Raw genomic sequence first — 20869 nt, forward strand, 5'->3', positions numbered from 1 at the left:
AACCCACATAGAGAGCACTTCCCTGCTCATGGGCAATTTGTTGTTCTGTTAGACCACAAACTAACTCCAGAAACAGTAAACCTACATACCTATTATTTCAAATTGAATAGGCGTTATGTGCTTAATATTGTATCTGTTTTTACTAGCTGCAATAGTTTTGTCTCCTTTTCAATCCATTGGTCTGCCAAATAATGTTTCCCAATTTATCTTTGTCAAATTATACTGATACAAGTAAGTACTCCGGAGCATGGCACTAGATTACATTTTTAGCCCTGGCTCGCTCTCATGCTGTTCTCCCAGTCAGTCTAATGCAGCATGGCAGGGGATGAGAGGTCTGCCACATCGAGAGAACTATATAAAACCATGCAGTCAAGGAGATTGTACCTGCTGTAATAGGGTGCTTCAGAGGCTCATACCAACTAAGCCTCGCTGGCTGGTTTATTGGGCTAACATGAACTGACAGAACACCTGGTTGCAGATGCTTGTGTAAAAATGGATTACATGCACTAACACCTGGTGCACGCTGTGTGTGTGTGTGTGTGAGCGGAGGGGAAAACAGCAGACAGCTCTTGGAGAGGTGCTTCTGTTTCATTTCAAAACACCACCTGAGCCTAAATCCCTCAGCGCAGACTGCTAATTCACCGTGGTATGTGCAAATACCCAGGACACCATCCATCAAGTGGGACTGCATTCAACTTGAAAATGTTAGAACTGTAATTTTCTCCTTGGTTAGTACAGGGCTTACGATCTTTTTTTTTCTCCTGACAAAATGTCCACCTTTTTGTCCAGTCATCCCTCATCTCATTCAAATACAGACAAGCTGGGAAAGGTTTTTTGTTAAGATAGTCCATATCTTTATTTTCCATTTAAACCACACCTAATACCTAATTCCACTCATAGATTTGTACAATTTGAACAATTTACTCAAGAATAATAACAAGAGAACAAAAAATACAACTCTTTTAAACTGAATTAAATCAACATAGGAAATCAATTCCTTCTTGGCAAGACATCTATTAATTTCTCTCTTTCATCAAAACCTGAACATTAGTGTTGCAACAAATGACACTTGAGTGTAAGGGGATGGGTGCTTAAGGAAAAGGGTGGTGTGTGCCTGCGTGTATCAATATTTTGTAAGACCGATATAGATTTCATATATATATATATATATATATATATATATATATATTTCTATGGAATGTTTTTGCAGGCAGATTACCTTTATCTAAAGATAAGAGTTATTGAAATGGTCAAATGGACTTAGTGCAGCTAACCTCAGTGTCTGTGCTAATAATTTGTCATAATGATCTATTTGACCTCTCTGGTCTATGCAGTAGCCGTACATTATGACAACACACTGAGTATTGCAATATAGAAGTTCGGCTCTTTTTGGTTTGTGTTAATAACATAATACTGGTTGTGATTTGTGGATTGGTTCTTTTGGCCTGTGGAGATTTTAGGTATAAGGCGGGAGCGTAGGCTCATCACTTGCAGGTGATTGATTGGTTAGTAGGCCTGGTTGATAGCTTGCTGTGATTGGCTGGTAGGTGCGGTATCAGTTGGCACATCGCTGCAGTGAGAGTCCCCCCACAGACTCAGATTTCTTCATTTATGTTTAATCCTTGAACTAAAGCTATTGTAGAAGTCCCATCCACCGTGTATACCACCTTAAGACAACCATCCCTCTTAAGGAGAGGACACAAACTAAACAGAGCAGCGGGGGGGGGGGGGGGGGGGGAACTTCTACAATGGCTGTATTGGCATAAATTCCTCTTACATGTAATACAAACAACTTCTGTGGTTACTGAGAGGAGATCTGTGCCTGGTGGGGAAACATCTTCATGGTATGTGTTCCATCAGGGGAGGCCGGTGGGTGGAGTTAGCACAGCCGTCGTGGTGCCAGCTCACTTGCGGGGCTGGTGGATGGGCTGGTTGATGTGCTGCGAGGCGGGCAGCTTGGAGACGCACGGCTGGGGCTTCTGATGAGCCACCTGAGCGGCTGCGGGGGTGAAGTCCTTATCGCCCTGAACACAACACAGGCAGTCAATATTTGTAGTACATTCAAGACTACAGCCTCGCCTGCAAAATGACTTAGTGTTGAGTATTTACCATAATAATTCAGACTACTTTATTCCCCATTACATTTACATATAATGGAAATTCATACAGCAAAATTGCTTCATAGTGACAGTCTTAATAAAAGTGGTTAGTTCTTCCACTGGCTTGGGTCCACTCGTTGTATTAAAAAAATAATATTTACTTTACATTAAGACTAGGTGATGGAGTTGGTGGCAGAATGTCCAATGACAGCCGAGGGAATAAAGGGTTTCTTATAGTCTCAGTCTAAGGAGCATGCAAACAGAACAGCTGGTGTTCTTGCAGGTATAACTGCACAGAACGCATTAACCTCCTTGGTAGCAGCGCACAAATCATTAGGGAACAGATAAGGCTTAAATCCCATTCATTATATATTTTCCAGCTAGGAAAATCATGATTGAAGTAGGGCTGCAACTAACGATTATTTTCATTTTCAATTAATCTGCCTGTTCTGTAGATTAATCCTTTGGTCTATAAGATGTCAGAAAAAAAGCGGCATCAAGATCCAAGATGATGTCTTTTGATATCTTGATTTGATTGATAGAAATAAGTAAGAAAGAGGCTGATTATAAGTAGAAACTGCAGACAAAATAAGATGATTGTATTAAAAAATACAATGATCTTGAAAACATCATTTCAAAGGATTTACTCACAACAGATGTGTACAATAAGTGTGGGAAAGTGTCCATGTGATGTAATGTCTTGAAGTGTGTTGTGTATGCCCGCACACACAGACCGTGCACATTATGTCCCATTTTTAAATCCTTTCCCTCTGATAATCATAATAACGAGGAAATCCCTGAAGTGAAGCGTGGAGCGCTCGTCTGTCCCCGCTCTCATGCTCTGCAAACTCAATCTGTTGTCCCAAGAAGCCCATAAACAGCCCCTCACTGCTAAATCGGATCAAAACAGGAATTTGATGATTCATGAGGAAGTGCAGAATTCTAATCTGAGCCTTACAAACATGACTCGCTCTTCCCTTTCTCACACTCGTGTCTTCCTGCCGAGTTCATCACCAGTTTGTGTCAGACTATATTTTGTTCCTCACCTTAACTACACTTAAAGCTATAGCATTGATCACTCTGCAGCTTCCACGATTAATTGAAATGATATCAAAGTATTAACTAGTTCCTCTAAAATACTGGATTGTAGTATTAAGTGAATGTGGGGTTTGGCATTCAGCTGCAACATGTGGCTGTTACTATTCCATCATGCATAGGAAACAAACACATGGTTCCTACTTTTTATATCTTTTGATTTCTTAGAATAAAGTGTTATCATATATTTAATCAGCCCTTTGCCTCTCACTGAACTTTACCCGTCTCACCCATCCTTGTTGACCCTCATCCTGTGTGTGTGTGTGTGTGTGTGTGTGTGTGTGTGTGTGTGTGTGTGTGTGTGTGTGTGTGTGTGTGTGTGTGTGTGTGTGTGTGTGTGTGTGTGTGTGTGTGTGTGTGTGTGTGTGTGTGTGTGTGTGTGTGTGTGTGTGTGTGTGTGTGTGTGTGTGTGTGTGTGTGTGTGTGTGTGTGTGTGTGTGTGTGTGTGTGTGTGTGTGTGTGTGTGAGAGGCTTTGCACTACTTCTCCTGCATGTGTGTGTGATGAGGGAAAACTAATTTACAGTGGGTAAAGGTTGCTTTTCATTCAAAGCCGATTCCACAGCGAATGCTCGGCATGTGGATGGATTTGACCTCCAATTGCCCGTCTTCTCTTTTTATGATCTCAAAGCTTCTGTCCTCTATCTCTGTCCTTCTGAAGCAGAGGTAAGGCAGGGAACACATTAACTGTATTAATGCGCCAAACTGTGACTGGAAGTCATGTTGACAGGCAGGCGAGCCACTTTCCTGCCTCCTTTTACTTCCAAAGTACACAGTTCAAATTGCTTTTTGAAATGTACATTTGCAACTATTTTTTATTTGAATATTTAAATGAAAATATGTTCAAATAGGAGAATAAACTACATTTTTTCCTTACATCCATGTGGCTCAACAAAATGTAGAACTGACTTTCTTGAGTTGCTCAAATTCAACTAATGTTGCAAACTTGAATTTGAGGATATCTTTAGAAAGTTAAGAAAGCTAATTTATTCTCGAGAAAAGGGTCTCACCCAATATGCAGACCCTTTAACAATGTATTACGACATATTGATTTTGAGCAATGGCAGTACAATAAAATAAAAAATATTCTTAATTTAAAATTCTATCACCTACTCTTTATACTTAGGTGTGATGACTTAGGGATAACAGTGTACGTTTTTCAAGGGAACAGAATAAGAAATTCTGGAGAGAATTGTATGTTGTCATTTTACAGACAGATATAACAGAGAATACCAAGCTAGTTTTTTTACATTTAAAAATCTCTACACACACAAGTGTTTCACTTGGCTCCTAAAAGGCTTTTGGGAGGCTTTGTGCTGTGCTAGCCTCGGGGTCTGATGGCAGTGATAGGGAGTGAGAGGGGGGCGAGAGGAGGATCGGGGGATAGATGAATGCCTGCCACCTTGCTGATATCGCAGCCATCTCCCAAACACAATCTGACTCACACACAAACACACACTCTGCAGGATACTCAAGGGCACTTTTTCACATAAACACACACACGCATGCTCCAACACAACTCCCAAGACCTACAGTCAAAAACAAACAAGGCTCTTCACAGACTCTGACCCACTTTTCAAAGGTTAGTCTGTGAAAAGCCTTACACACAAACAAAATGATCAAAAAACTCCCAACGAGTTGAATGATGTTTGTCTCAATCCATGGTTGAGAAATTGACATTTAAAGATAAAAATAGTTATTTTACATGTTTAGGACTGCCCTGCTAGTCCCTCCATTTTCTTCTCCCCCCCTGTTCTGCCTTGGGCTAAGCCGCTACCACTCCCTGTAGAACTCATGTCCCAGATATAAACCACCTTATCATGCTTATTTCAACAGTCCTTCAAGTGTAGGGGTGGGTGTGTGTGTGTGTGTGTGTGTGTGTGTGTGTGTGTGTGTGTGTGTGTGTGTGTGTGTGTGTGTGTGTGTGTGTGTGTGTGTGTGTGTGTGTGTGTGTGTGTGTCTTACCTTTGTCACCACTCCAGACACAATCACGGGAACCTTTGGTGGACTAAAAGGAGAACAAAAGAAAAGGAGAAATAAATGAATAGAAAATTAACTGCTAAATTCATGACAATATACAGTGGGGAAAAAAAGTATTTAGTCAGCCACCAATTGTGCAATTCTCCCACTTCAAAAGATGAGAGAGGCCCGTAATTTTCATCCTAGGTATACCTCAACTATGAGAGACAAAATGGGGGGAAAGAATCCAGGAAATCACATTGTAGGATTTTCTATGAATTAATTGGTAAATTCCTCAGTAAAGTAAGTATTTGGTCACCTACAAACAAACAAGATTTCTGGCTCTCACAGACCTGTAACTTCTTCTTTAAGAGCCTCCTCTGTCCTCCACTTGTTAACTGTATTAATGGCACCTGTTTGAACTCGTTATCAGTATAAAAGACACCTGTCCACAACCTCAAACAGTCACACTCCAAACTCCACTATGGCCAAGACCAAAGAGCTGTCAAAGGACACCAGAAACTAAATTGTAGAGCTGCACCAGGCTGGGAAGACTGAATCTGCAATAGGTAAGCAGCTTGGTGTGAAGAAATCAACTGTGGGAGCAATTATTAGAAAATGGAAGACATACAAGACCACTGATAATCTCCCTTGATCTGGGGCTCCACGCAAGATCTCACCCCGTGGGGTCAAAATGAGAAACAAGAACGGTGAGCAAAAATCCCAGAACCACACGGGGGGACCTAGTCAATGACCTGCAGAGAGCTGGGCCCAAAGTAACAAAGGCTACCACCAGTAACACACTACGCCGCCAGGGACTCAAATCCTGCAGTGCCAGACGTGTCCCCCTGCTTATGCCAGTACATGTTCAGGCCCGTCTGAAGTTTGCTAGAGAGCATTTAGATGATCCAGAAGAGGATTGGGAGAATGTCATATGGTCAGATGAAACCAAAATAGAACTTTTTGGTAAAAACTCAACTAGACGTGTTTGGAGGAGAAAGAATGCTGAGTTGCATCCAAAGAACACCTACTGTGAAACATGGGGGAGGAAACATCATGCTTTGGGGCTGTTTTTCTGCAAAGGGACCAGGACGACTGATCCGTGTAAAGGAAAGAATGAATGGGGCCATGTATTGTGAGATTTTGAGTGACAACCTCCTTCCATCAGCAAGGGCATTGAAGATGAAACGTGGCTGGGTCTTTCAGCATGACAATGATCCCAAACACACCGCCCGGGCAACGAAGGAGTGGCTTCGTAAGAAGCATTTCAAGGTCCTGGAGTGGCCTCGCCAGTCTCCAGATCTCAACCCCATAGAAAATCTTTGGAGGGAGTTGAAAGTCTGTGTTGCCCAGCGACAGCCCCAAAACATCACTGCTCTAGAGGAGCTCTGCATGGAGGAATGGGCCAAAATACCAGCAACAGTGTGTGAAAACCTTGTGAAGACTTACAGAAAACGTTTGACCTCTGTCATTGCCAACAAAGGGTATATAACAAAGTATTGAGATGAACTTTTGTTATTGACCAAATACTTATTTTCCATCATAATTTGCAAATAAATTCTTTAAAAATCAGACAATGTGATTTTCTTTCTCATTTTGTCTCTCATAGTTGAGGTATACCTAGGATGAAAATCACAGGCCTCTCATCTTTTTAATTGGGAGAACTTGCACAATTGGTGGCTGACTAAATAATTTCCCCCCCACTGTATTACACAGAGCGCCGAGTGTGTGTCCAGTTTATTCTGTGGTGTGTGTGTGTAATGTGTGCAAGCCAAGAGTGAAGCTTTATGGCAGCATTTATAAAACTTTTCCAATCTGGTTACTTCAAAACTTCCAACATTTGAACATCTCAGGTTGTCAAAACACACAACACCCACAGACTGACTCTCTTTGGTAACACACAAACACACACACACACACCAGCAGCTTAAATAGCTCCCATTCATCCTGGCCAAACACCGGGGCTCCTGGATGGAAAGCATGGGAGGACAGAGGAGGAGGGGGGAGAAGCTATGAAAGGATAGGAGAGTTAAAGAGGAAGGGGGTGATACAAGGGAAGGATTTGGGAAGAAGGGAAGGAGGTGGAGGAGGGTGAAGGCAGGTCAGAGGGGAGGACAGAGGAACAAATCTCCTGTATAATAATAGACTGTTAGAGGAGGGAAGGATGGAGGAGAGACGGAGGCAGGCGAGCGCTCACTCAGACATAGAGAAAGGGAAAGAGTGGAGGCAGAGAAAAAGATGAGGAGGAGGAATGCGGAACCCGAGGTAAGTATCGACCTTGACATGACAAACGAGTGCCGTCTGATTTGTACACCCCCCCCGGCAGAAGAGTACAGTTGTGGTCGGCACCTTCAAAAGTCCACTCAAAGGCATTAGCTAGTGTGACCAACTTCTGGCTTTCCTCATTAACAGAATAAATATGTGGAAAAGACCAAGCGTTTCTGCAGCCTCAGCAGAGAGAACTGAAGCACTCAGAAAGCATCATTTCAAAACATCTGCTACTTCCTTATTTATTTTATGAACCGTGCACAACTTTTTAATCACCATCAATTAACAGTTATGGATTTTTCAACACATCTGGCTAACCTCCATCTCTGCAATCAACGCCGTGGCACTGAAAAGCCTTCTGCCGCTTACCTTTATGAGAAGATTTACACCTTGCTATTAAACTCATGCGTGGATCTGTTGATTTCACATAATGCAGGGTTGAGAGGTTCTCTATTAGCAAGTCAGTTCATTAAGTAGTGAGTTGGTCCTGCTAGCTTATATGTTTCCTCGTATACACATCTGGCGGGTGCTATAGCAGAAGGATGTGTTTCCATTACACAAATGATAGTTAACTGATAAATAACATGCTAGCATTATAGGGTAGCAGATTTCTTCTAACAAGCTCTTCTAGCTGTTAACTAGCTCGCTAGCGTTCAGCTGCTACGCCAATATTTCTGAAACAAAAATGAAGGAACTTTCTTTGAATACCTTTTATTTAAAATAAAAAAACGTAACACATTTCAGCACGACTACTTGTGTTTCGCACCTTGCCGCAGTGACATGCAGCACATGAAGCCGCTTCGATCTCAATTTCAGTTTAAGCTCCAGCGAGGTGCGACGCAGTGGGGTTGAGGAAAGGTAGGAAGTGTATTCACACACTGAGAGAGCGTGGGCTGGGCTGTCACAGGTCTCTTTTCTATTCAATGTCTATTGTGCAATCAGAAGATAAATCCGGAAATATTGAAAACCTGACTGCAAAGGTATGAAAGACAACCAAGGATGAAGGGGGAAAGACATCTGGATTCTTTTGAAGAATCAAACTTTGCTTGATTTGAATGGGACTGGGCATGAAGGATCGAGAGACGGGGGACAGATAAGACCAAACCGACAGACAGACAGGAATGAAAGGTGGCAAGCCTATTGCAGATTGTTTATCGGACGCCTCTAGAAGTGTAAATACAATCTTAAAGTTAGACAAAGAGCCAGATGAGAGTTTCAGCCTGGCATTCATACACATAGAACAATTGATAGAATGGAGGAACCCAGAGAAAGAAGGTGACGGGGATCTCTGCTATGATTAAGGTGTAGAGAGACCTGCAGGGGGCAGTATGGAGCTGCAGGGAGGCCTTGGGAGGAGTCGCTTTGTGTCAGGAGAGTTAGAGTTTAAGGAAAGGAGAGGTGGAACGAGGGATGAAGAAACAGATGGAGATACAGGATGCTAATTTTAACAAAAAATTCAAAGAGTGAAATAAACCTTAATGTCATGTTGTTTATTCTCCGCCTTTTAAAGCCACGCTTCACCATAACCAAACACTACCCCACCCGTGACTATTTGCTTCAACAGAGCAGGAAGTTTGTTGCCGTGGGCGAGGTGGTGGTTGCCATAGAAACTGATGCCTGCTCCTCTGTTCCTCCTCCTCCTCCTCACCCTGTTTCCTACACCCTCTCTCCATCAACTTTCCACCAGGAGCTGTCAGCTTCCTGCACGTTTCACATACATCCAGCGTGCGTGTGCAGCGATGAAGTGGAGCGTGCAGGCGGCACCACCCACTCCTCTTTCTGAGGCTCTGGAACATATCCACCTCTCGCCAAATCATGGTGGAGAGGTGACATGTAGTCTACCTTCCATGTGTTGTTAGTGAGAAATGCTAAGTGATGAAACAAGCATGCATTTACCTCCCTTTCCACATGGATTCACCTGAACGTTAGCCCAGTCACCAGCTTAATCTGACATAAGCTTCTCTTTCTTGTCTTATCAACCCTACCCATCTCCTAGAACTCCCTCTCATACTAAGTGAAACCTTTCCTTTTCTTATCTTTATATTGCCATGGCATCCCCCGCTTTCCATACCATAATATTTCTCCTCGCAGTAATCCCAGCCACCTATCTCTCTGCCTTTGCCCCATCTGTCCATCTCGGCTAGATTGGGTACGGCAGGTGTTCCCCTGACTACAACGCTTCACTGGCTGCTTCTAATGCGAAATTTACCCAGTAGCCACCTGCTAGACGTCCATCAGCGTGACATGGACAGGGACCGACAGTGTGTGTGTGTGTGTGTGTGTGTGTGTGTGTGTGTGTGTGTGTGTGTGTGTGTGTGTGTGTGTGTGTGTGTGTGTGTGTGTGTGTGTTTCGCCGACTGCACTCACTGATGTGTGCAGTGACTCAGCCCCTCTTTTGGATGGGTCATTTTTAGTTAAAGATAAATATTTCAGAGGAGGCGTTCACACAGCCGGGCCAAGAGGAGTTTATCAAGTAAAAGGATTGAAATGGTTTTCCTCAGGGATTCAAAATCACCATTTGCTTAATTTATTTACACAACCCAAGTAATGATTCCTCTTCTTTGACTTCAAGGGGAATAAATACTAGGGCAACTTTTAAACCCTGTATGGCTCTGGGGAGGTATGTGGCTCGTTTACATGAGGGGAAAGAGTTGCAGATATTTCACCCCCCAAAAATGTTAAATCACAGAGCAGACATTGATTTGGTTTTTCTACCATCTTTTAAATTAGACTGCAATGCAAATCAAAAATGAAGACATACAAACTGCACAAAGACATTCATTGGAAGTCTGAATGCACATTTTGGAAGCTTGGACCCTTTGGTATATCTTCACTGAACAAACACTTAGATATTGGGCAAATAAGGAAGTATATATTTCATTTTGAACTGAATTGATTTGTTGATCTGCTGCAACAACGAAAAATCCCAAATCAAGATTAATAAAGTACATCTTATCTTTATCTCATCAAAACATCCCTTACATGTTCACTTTGACCAGAGTCGGCCTCTAGAGCAGGAATGAACCATGAGAAGAATAAGCCAGGCTTGCACGTTGCTTTTCTATTATCGTTATCTACCTCTTTCACTTTTATGCTTTGTCTATTATGTCACTTGTGTTGACACAAATGAAACGGAAGCAAAAGGAAATGACTTATTGCCAATGACAGGCTTGCTCTTAATTACAGCAAACACTCAAACACACAGTAGCTGAAGAACATGTAACACAGCCTATATACTTCAGTGTGTGTATGAGGTTGTGTGTTAAAGTGTACACACACACAATATTTATTGACAGTTGGCAATGCTCTTGACATACAGTATGTGGCATACACACAATAACAGACAGTACAACATAAGCATCAACTTTCCCCACCTCGCAGAACTCAGACATCAGTAGAAACAATGGATTCAAGAAGCCAAAGCCGAACATGCCAACATAGATAATCATGGAGAACAGTTATTGTTTCTCTGAATTCAGAGCCAGTGAGATGTAAAACATGTAAACCGCGGCTGCTTATAGCAAACAATAGCGACTGCTGAATGGGCTGTTCAAGTTAATGCTGTAATTATGCAGTAATTATGTTGTTTACCAAATTGGCTGGCAACATTGCACAAGTCTGCTGCGAAACTGCCTACAGTACAGCCGTATGGAAATGTGGAAGTGGCTAAATTGCTTACTTGACAACTTGTAGGGCGTGTGGAAGTGTGATTCACACCGCAAAAATCACCACCGAGTTTAACGGAAGAGAGTACTGAAACAGGTTTAGCTCAGCAGTGATTGCATGTAGCTGCCTGTCTTTACTGTGAGCATGGACGGATTAAGACACAATGGCCACCGAGGCCTGGATATAATAATGAATGATATTTTGATAGCGCTTTTCTCGGACTCAAAGACGCTTTACAGTGTGAGGGAGGGTAGACAAAACAAGGAGAGGCAAAAACAAACAAAAACAACAAAACATTGCATTCCATTGTCCAAGGTCCCACCAAAATAAGAGACACTGAGGCCCAATCCCAAACCACGCCCTACACCCTACACACTCCCCCTCCGTGACGGAGTGAACTCCGTGGAGTGGCACATGAGGCTCCCTCCTGTCAGATGGAGGGAGTAAATACAGCGGCAAGCTTTGGGACAAACTCCCCTCTCTCCGGCAGAAACAGGAAATGCCGTAACTGCGGTTTCAAATCAGCATCTCTTTGACAAAAAATGTAAATTAATTACTCAAATAAAACTCCAAACATCTTTAATTGTTTTTGTAAAGCTCTTTTAGTTTTAAACCTGATGTTTATAAGCTTCTTAGTTTTTGCAACAGTCTGTAAATATACACAACTTTATAATAAAATGCAGACATTTACCTTTTTCTAGACTAAACACAGGTATGATCCTAAGTTAAAACATATGAGGTTATCATGAGGTTGTTAACATCGCAGTTTATCAGTGGATGTTTGCTGGAACTACTTGTACACAGCGTGTTTCCTGACGGACACACACAGTGTTGACTCACTCCGGTCAGGTAGAGACCGGTCTCCAGTCAGCACTGATGCAGATTCGCTGTTTGAGGGCTTGATAGCCCACTCCCCCTCCACACCGCTGCACACTTGTTGGTTTGGAACAGCACTTAATGTGGCGGACCCTCCTCGCGAACGGAGGGGTAGTGTGTAGGGGTAGGGGGCGGTTTCGGATTGGGCCTCAGACTCAAAAGAGACACAAAATGGCAGGACTCAGCTTCACTTGGAGTCAGTTTGTATCTCTTTGCAGACGTTTTGAAGTTTTCCCGAGAATCCAATATATATATATATATAAATGAGTTTCCTTAGGTTGAGCAACACACCCACCATGAAATACTTGTGTCCCCTAGCAGTGCTACACTATACCCCTCATTTGATTACAAAGGCTCACACGAACATGGAGGAAGAGCAAGCTTATACACTGCACTTGATCTATTTTAGTTATATTTTTGCATCACTTTGAAGTCATGTGATGGACTTTGCAAAAAGAAAGCCAAGTCACAGCTCAGAGCCTCTATCCTGTTGGACCCATGCCCAGTAGGACCTGAGTACTCTTTTTGTGTGTGTGTGTGTGTGTGTGTGTGTGTGTGTGTGTGTGTGTGTGTGTGTGTGTGTGTGTGTGTGTGTGTGTGTGTGTGTGTGTGTGTGTGTGTGTGTGTGTGTGTGTGTGTGTGTGTGTGTGTGTGTGTGTGTGTGTGTGTGTGTGTGTGTGTGTGTGTGTGTGTGTGTGTGTGTGTGTGTGTGTGTTTACCTGCTGCTGACGTACTCCTCCTCATCCCCCCCCTCATCATCATCTTTGGGCACAGGCTCTGGAGCAGCAGCAGCAACCGGCTGGTGCTTCTGCACTATCCTCATCCCTCCTGCCTTTACTGCAACACACAGAGGGACAAGAGACATTAGTTCACACGTTCATTATCGATGACTTGAGTGAATAGAAAGATATATGAGAGTAGAGCCATACTGTTTTTGTCTCGTTAGGAAAAATATACATTTTGTAAAGTTACTAATGGCACTTCACTAGAATATATTTGAACTATTTTTATGTATAGATGGATACATTTTAGAGTTGCAGAGCAGGGTGGGGTGACTTTGCAAAGTGTAAAAATGACAGAGAAGACATTAACTGTAATTCTCACAACTTGTATGTATACATTTTATACATTTAAAAAGGCACGTGGATAACTTAATCTTCTTCCCTAATAGTTCCCAGTTTGTACGGTGGTGTGTCAGGATTTCAACACACATGTGGAAATGATTGTAAAAAATAATGTTGACAAGTTGTTTTGATAAAGTCAAATATTATTCACTATATTGTCAAGTTCCAGATGCCGGTTGTGACCAAATGTTTTTAAGCCTTTGTTGATACACTGTGATCTGCATAGTGTAAATGATAAACAGAAGCATACAATTGTTGAATTTGCACTTATTTTACTTAAGAAATGTGAGGATGTTTATAATGTTTTGTTAAAAAATGTTGACATTTTCAGAATGTACTTTGCACTAAAACATCGGGCTATTATGCTATGATTCTACTGGCCCTGCCCACTTGAGATCACATTTGGCTGCATGTGGCCCCTGAGCTAAGAGCAGTTCAACCCCTGGCCTCCATGAACACACCTGCTAGCTGTAGCACAGTGAGCTGTATGTGCGGGGGACGGACCCTTGTCACAGGTAGGGGCAAAGGGCCATATGTTATCTTTCTGTGCAGCAGCAGAGGCCCAGTGATCGCCTCATGTCCACGTACACCTAAACTCAGCATGCCCTACACCACTGGACACTGCGACCACCACGTCATCGCCATCCAGCTTTGATACACTATGTTACTAAAAGCTGCCATGATAAACACACGCTACAATGTGTGTTTTCACCAATCCGGAAGTAAGGAAATGTGCGAAATTGAGCAACATAGCAGATTACTGTCAATCGTACATGCTAACAGCGTTCAACTGCAGTGATTGCACAAGCCTTATTCACCGTCATGTGACATTTTGATTTGAGAGGCTGCAGTAAACAAAGGCCTTCAGTTTACAGGAAGCTTTCAGAAACAGCAGGCTAGCAGCGTGGGGGTTTACCTGCAGGGAGGTGTCCTCCTTTTGTCTCCACTTTCTCCATTTTCTCCTTCGGAGGGGACGACATGTCTGCTGTGATCCTGAGTCTGAAGAGAGAGCAAACAGCGGCGTGGAGCTCAAATCCTGCTTTATTCTGCCTAACTCTGGACTACACTTCAGCCTGGAACGTCAACGTGGCTTGTCCTGAGAATTGTTTGGAAAACCATTCGTGATGACGTCATTTGGAGGAGGAGAAACAACGTGAGCGGCGCGCTGACGTCAGTCGTAGAGACCGTGTGCAATAATAATAATAGATTTATTTTTGTTAGCGCTTTTACAGGTGCTCAAAGACGCTTTACAGATATAGTGAAAAGAAAAGAACAACAAATAAATATATATAGTTAAAGTTAAAGTCAAATAATAAGCAATCAGCGCTGTATAGATAGATTATATTATAGGGCTCTGTGTGCAATCTTCTATTTATAGATCCATGGTGCAATATGGATCCAAACTACTTTTTTATTATTATAATGGACCACGAAAGAAACAAAAAGAATGAGTCACCAAATAAAAATTATAATTTGATAATAAATATCCTGATCGAAGATACCTTTATTTGATTATAAATATTTTTAATTATTTTTATTATTGGAAATACATATTTGTATTTATTGATTTTATTTGAATGCAATTATCTTCTTATTTTTTATTGGATTCATTATATAATGAATGCTTTCACCCAGGATTACAGTATTCTGCTTCTGAATCCATGCATTTGAATTTGTATTACTTTTTATTATGATATGATTATTTAGTTATTTGTAGTCCAATTGTTTATCCATCTGAATTATTTCATCCCATCATCCCCAAAAATCATATAAAGTACAAGAACGACCATACTGAATGCATGTTTGCAAAACGACTGTCTCATACACAAACACAATGTGAGAGTCCACTAAGGAGATGTCCAAAAAGCCTGTATCAAACAGTCAGGTGCTTTGTGTTATAAAAAATATATATTTTAGGATCCAGTTAAACTCACTACTTAATGTCTGACTCTAATAACCCATTAGGTATATTTTAATGGTGGGAATAAATGCTGTTTCGCTGATACTTTATTTTTAGAAAGACACTATTTTAAGTGCTACCAGCTGTCAACCTACAGCTTCTAAGACCGAAACATTTATTAAGCTAATCCTTCTGATAGTCAGCTTCCTTCGCTAACCTGAAAGTATTTTAGAAAGTCTCGCTTATAGCGCAATGTCTCAAAAATTAAAAAAAGCAGCAGCCGGGCATCAGTGGGATTAGACAATCCAACAGTACGAAAAGGGAGAGAAAGGGTTTCTATGTATGTGCGTTAAAGTGGGAACTTTTAACCCCCTTCTGTTTTCCTAAATCAAGTCAGTGATAGGCTGATGTGACACTGTCCCTGGGCAGAGCTGAGATGTGCTGCAAAGCCAAAAGGTACTAAGGCAGCTGAGAAAAAGGACATACGAATGATGTTCCTGATTGAACAAATACATTAGAATATTGAGACCGTATGCTTCAGTGTACATATAGCTATTATGTTTCTATATAGGACACCATGTGTGTTTTTGTCTTTGTGTAGCAGCTGTTAATTAATAGGTGTTTGCACTACAATGTGCTTTATGTGGTATGTTCTAAGAGTAATCAATCTGATGAGTGTGCTTACATTTACATGTGGGGACATGTGATTACACTATGTGAGAGAGAGTGTGTGTGTGTGTGTGTGTGTGTGTGTGTGTGTGTGTGTGTGTGTGTGTGTGTGTGTGTGTGTGTGTGTGTGTGTGTGTGTGTGTGTGTGTGTGTGTGTGTGTGTGTGTGTGTGGGGTCACAGTGAGGCATGCAGACCATCATCAACTCTGTAATGGCATAATTGCAGTGTGAAGTGGCAGCTGTCTTTTTCACTCGGACCATCAGAAGAAGTGATGTTTGCTGCACTCACAGTCCACACACACAAACACACCAGTTTTAATTTAGTACATTTGAATTATTCATTGACACACACGACAACAAATATTAAGAATACAGATGCAATCAGATCATTTTCAACACACACACACACACACACACACACACACACACACACACACACACACACACACACACACACACACACACACACACACACACACACACACACACACACACACACACACACACACACACACAGCTGATGATGCATGTGATTTGGCGGAGGAGGGGGGGATCCCAGCATCACATTTATCCTCAAAGGGAGATAATCTGTTGCCAAGGCATTAGTGTCCCTGTGGAGGGTGTTGACAACCAATCAAAAGGCCAGGAGTTCACTTGCAGTTCAGGAAGCAGTCTGCTGATAATTAGAGGAATAGTTCATTCTACTTTACATTTTCAGACTTTGTGAACTCTTATTTAAAAAGATAAGTTAACAGATGTCATTCTCAAATTCAACAATGGCCTAAGGAGTAATTCTGGCCCTAATAGATAATAATCTTATTTTGATTTGTCATGTTTAGGTCCAGACACTGCTGTGGCACCACATTCTTTAGTCTTGTCTGAGATATGCAACACTTGTGTTAAAGGATTGTCTGACTCCGACACATTTGACTTACGTTTATAAACACAACAGAACTTTAAAGAAAGTATTTGGTTCGATTATCGATTCATAAGGAAACACTCTTCTTATAAAGGCAGCCAATAGTTTCAATATCATTCAATAGCTTTCAAGCATGTTAACCATGCTGCAACTGAAACCCAGTCACCTGTGTTTGTGTGGTTCTCTCTGTCACATGCAGCCATGAATGCATGGACAGTGGGGCAAAAAAGTATTTAGTCAGCCACCAATTGTGCAAGTTCTCCCACTTAAAAAGATGAGAGGCCTGTAATTTTCATCCGAGGTATACCTCAACTATGAGAGACACAATGAGAAAAAAAAAATCCAGAAAATCACATTGTCTGATTTTTAAAGACTTTATTTGCAAATGATGGTGGAAAATAAATATTTGGTCAATAACAAAAGTTCATCTCAACACTTTGTTATATACCCTTTGTTGGCAATTACAGAGGTCAAACGTTTTCTGTAAGTCTTCACAAGGTTTTCACACACTGTTGCTGGTATTTTGGCCCATTCCTCCATGCAGATCTCCTCTAGAGCAGTGATGTTTTGGGGCTGTCGCTGGGCAACACAGACTTTCAACTCCCTCCAAAGATTTTCTATGGGATTGAGATCTGGAGACTGGCTAGGCCACTCCAGGGTTGCGTTCCAATAGTCCATTTAGCACATTGCCTGATTTTTAAAGAATTTATTTGCAAATTATGGTGGAAAGTAAGTATTTGGTCACCTACAAACAAACAAGATTTCTGGCTCTCACAGACCTGTAACTTCTTCTTTAAGAGCCTCCTCTGTCCTCCACTTGTTAACTTTATTAATGGCACCTGTTTGAACTCGTTATCAGTATAAAATACACCTGTCCACAACCTCAAACAGTCACACTCCAAACTCCACTATGGCCAAGACCAAAGAGCTGTCAAAGGACACCAGAAACTAAATTGTAGACCTGCACCAGGCTGGGAAGACTGAATCTGCAATAGGTAAGCAGCTTGGTGTGAAGAAATCAACTGTGGGAGCAATTATTAGAAAATGGAAGACATACAAGACCACTGATAATCTCCCTCGATCTGGGGCTCCACGCAAGATCTCACCCCGTGGGGTCAAAATGATCACAAGAACGGTGAGCAAAAATCCCAGAACCACACGGGGGGACCTAGTCAATGACCTGCAGAGAGCTGGGACCAAAGTAACAAAGGCTACCATCAGTAACACACTACGCCGCCAGGGACTCAAATCCTGCAGTGCCAGACGTGTCCCCCTGCTTAAGCCAGTACATGTCCAGGCCCATCTGAAGTTTGCTAGAGAGCATTTAGATGATCCAGAAGAGGATTGGGAGAATGTCATATGGTCAGATGAAACCAAAATAGAACTTTTTGTTAAAAACTCAAGTAGACGTGTTTGGAGGAGAAAGAATGCTGAGTTGCATCCAAAGAACACCTACTGTGAAACATGGGGGTGGAAACATCATGCTTTGGGGCTGTTTTTCTGCAAAGGGGCCAGGACGACTGATCCGTGTAAAGGAAAGAATGAATGGGGCCATGTATTGTGAGATTTTGAGTGACAACCTCCTTCCATCAGCAAGGGCATTGAAGATGAAACGTGGCTGGGTCTTTCAGCATGACAATGATCCCAAACACACCGCCCGGGCAACGAAGGAGTGGCTTCGTAAGAAGCATTTCAAGGTCTGGGGTTGCGTTCCGATAATCCAAAAATCAGCTCCTAAATTCTAACCCTATTTCCTATTCCTTGACCTCTGAGTGAAACGTCACGGGGTTAAGGGATAGTGGATAGGAGAATTCAAAAGGACTTAGGAGAAGAGACTGCGGTACTTTAGAGAATCCGAATGCACTTTCACTATCCGACGTGTTTATGATGCGCCAGCGGACTTCATTGTGTGCGTCTGCTGCTGTGGGGAAACTATGGAAACTACAGTGTTCTATACAACGGACTACAACATGGATGTTTAATAAGAACGAGGGACTCATCTAGAGACTCTGCACCGTGCTCTGATGCTGTTGTTTTATGCTTTATGAACGTGGACAACAGAGAAACATATTCTTCATGACCAAAGTTGTTATTGAAATAAAAAAGGAAAGTGAAATGTATGCTCGTCACCCTCTCCCTCCGGTCCACATTAATACAAATGATCCCAATATGTATGATTGCATGAAAATATCTTAAAATCAATACAAATGTATTTATTATAAACGTTAGTCCTTAACACCTATCACTTTGTACATCACCATTCAAACATCTTTTAAAAGTTGAACAAACTCCACACAGCTCAGTGAAATGTTGACTTTATTTGATCATTTCAGTAAAAACTAATGTTCAAATTTCTCTTTTTGATTATAATACTGATGAACGTTCAAAACAAAGCACTTTGGCAACTTACCACATATGTTTTAAAATGCTTAATAAGCACCGTAACTTTCATGATATAATTTCTCTGTCATAATCGTTTGTTTCCGTGACCGGCCGACTGTTGTGTGACGCAAATGCTGCGGCTGCAAGGCATTGTGGGGCAGCATTTTCTCCTCTCCTACGGTAAGGGAGGTCCAGTGGTTCCTAAGCTAAAGGAGGTTATAAAGGAAGTTTGAAACCTCCTTTCCTTTCATTTGGAGAATTGGAACGGCACTTAACATGGCTGCCACTGAGGGACTTCCGGGTCATTTCACTTGGTTAGGAAGGTTCCCAAGCTAAATGGACTATTGGAACGCAACCCTGGAGTGGCCTAGCCAGTCTCCAGATCTCAATCACATAGAAAATCTTTGGAGGGAGTTGAAAGTCCGTGTTGCCCAGCGACAGCCCCAAAACATCACTGCTCTAGAGGATTCTGCATGGAGGAATGGGCCAAAATACCAGCAACAGTGTGTGAAAACTTTGTGAAGACTTACAGAAAACGTTTGACCTCTGTCATTGCCAACAAAGGGTATATAACAAAGTGTTGAGATGATCTTTTGTTATTGACCAAATATTTATTTTCCACCATCATTTGCAAATAAAGTCTTTAAAAATCAGACAATGTGATTTTCTGGATTTTTTTTCTTCTCATTTTGTCTCTCATAGTTGAGGTATACCTAGGATGAACATTACAAGCCTCTCTCATCTTTTTAAGTGGGAGAACTTGCACAATTGGTGGCTGACGAAAGGCTTTTTTGCCCCATTGTATGTGTGTGCATGTGTGGCCACTAGATGGAAGAATGAAGCTTTACTGCATCACAGAAGCGTCTCCAGTTGTGTGTGTGGGAGTTTGTGTCCTACAGGATTCATCACCGCTGTCCCTCCAACAAAGCCCGACCTGTGATGTCCCAGAAAAACTGACGAGTCACTGTTAGAAACTGCACAGCTCCGACGCAAAATATACACAGCTCCACATGCAGCTCGTATTTTCCCTCCCTCTCAGACTTTCTTTTTTTGTCAGACTCCCTCCGACCTGTCTCCCTCTGATGTGCACACACACATGCAAGACTTAGAAAGAGGGTGAGCATTCATTACTCAGTGTGAAAATACATGGCACACATTCAAACTGCCATAGGTGAAATCCCCTTTAGAAGTCAGTGATCTCAACACCTGCCCATGGCTGATATGACTGTGTGTGTGTGTGTGTGTGTGTGTGTGTGTGTGTGTGTGTGTGTGTGTGTGTGTGTGTGTGTGTGTGTGTGTGTGTGTGTGTGTGTGTGTGTGTGTGTGTGTGTGTGTGTGTGTGTGTGTGTGTGTGTGTGTGTGTGTGTGTGTGTGTGTGTGTGTTGCCTGGGCCTTGGAGAGGAGCACTCTCAGAGACGGCTTACAGAGAGACAGAATGAGGACGTCACAGGTGAGTGAGTTTTCTCAAACTGACAGGTGTGTATACACACACACACATATATATTTGTTCTCTCACACACATGCAATCATGCCTCAGACACATACAAAATATCTGCTTTTCTCTCCCTCTCTTACACACCACACACACACTGCTGGAGCTCTGTGGGAGCCAGCTGGGTCCTCTGCTGCACTATCACACATGAATAAGCAAGGCTTCTTCTCTGCTCTCCAGCATTGACTATTCGATACCTGACAAGGGCGCCTTATGGTGTGTGTGTGTGTGTGTGTGCGTGTGTGTGTGTGTGTGTGTGTGTGTGTGTGTGTGTGTGTGTGTGTGTGTGTGTGTGTGTGTGTGTGTGTGTGTGTGTGTGTGTGTGTGTGTGTGTGTGTGTGTGTGTGTGACAGAGAACCACTCCATAAGTGTACACTTTGATACATGTGTCCATGTATCTCAAAGTCAAACTGACATAGGGT

General features: G+C 42.2%; 1 protein-coding gene across 1 annotated transcript; it reads right to left on the reverse strand.

Moving 5' to 3' along the window:
* Positions 1 to 825: 825 nt before the first annotated feature.
* Positions 826 to 14214, reverse strand: dap (death-associated protein). Its single transcript, XM_079661395.1, has 4 exons — positions 14002 to 14214; positions 12681 to 12798; positions 5158 to 5200; positions 826 to 2024 (listed from the first exon to the last, which is right to left on the reverse strand). The coding sequence occupies exons 1-4, from the start codon at positions 14063 to 14065 to the stop codon at positions 1905 to 1907; spliced, it is 345 nt and encodes a 114-aa protein (XP_079517521.1). The 5' UTR covers positions 14066 to 14214; the 3' UTR covers positions 826 to 1904.
* Between the last annotated feature and the right edge of the window lie 6655 nt (positions 14215 to 20869).

The sequence above is a fragment of the Notothenia rossii genome (genome assembly GCF_949606895.1).
Source record: "Notothenia rossii genome assembly, chromosome: 12".
Taxonomy (NCBI): Eukaryota; Metazoa; Chordata; class Actinopteri; order Perciformes; family Nototheniidae; genus Notothenia; species Notothenia rossii.

Coding starts and splice junctions, on each gene's coding strand:
- dap (XM_079661395.1), bottom strand. CDS start 14,065: ATGTCGTCCCCTCCGAAGGAGAAAATGGAGAAAGTGGAGACAAAAGGA. Junction 12,799..14,001: donor AGGAGGACACCTCCCTGCAG/GTAAACCCCCAC, acceptor TGTGTGTTGCAG/TAAAGGCAGGAGGGATGAGG. Junction 2,025..5,157: donor TGTCTGGAGTGGTGACAAAG/GTAAGACACACA, acceptor TGTTGTGTTCAG/GGCGATAAGGACTTCACCCC.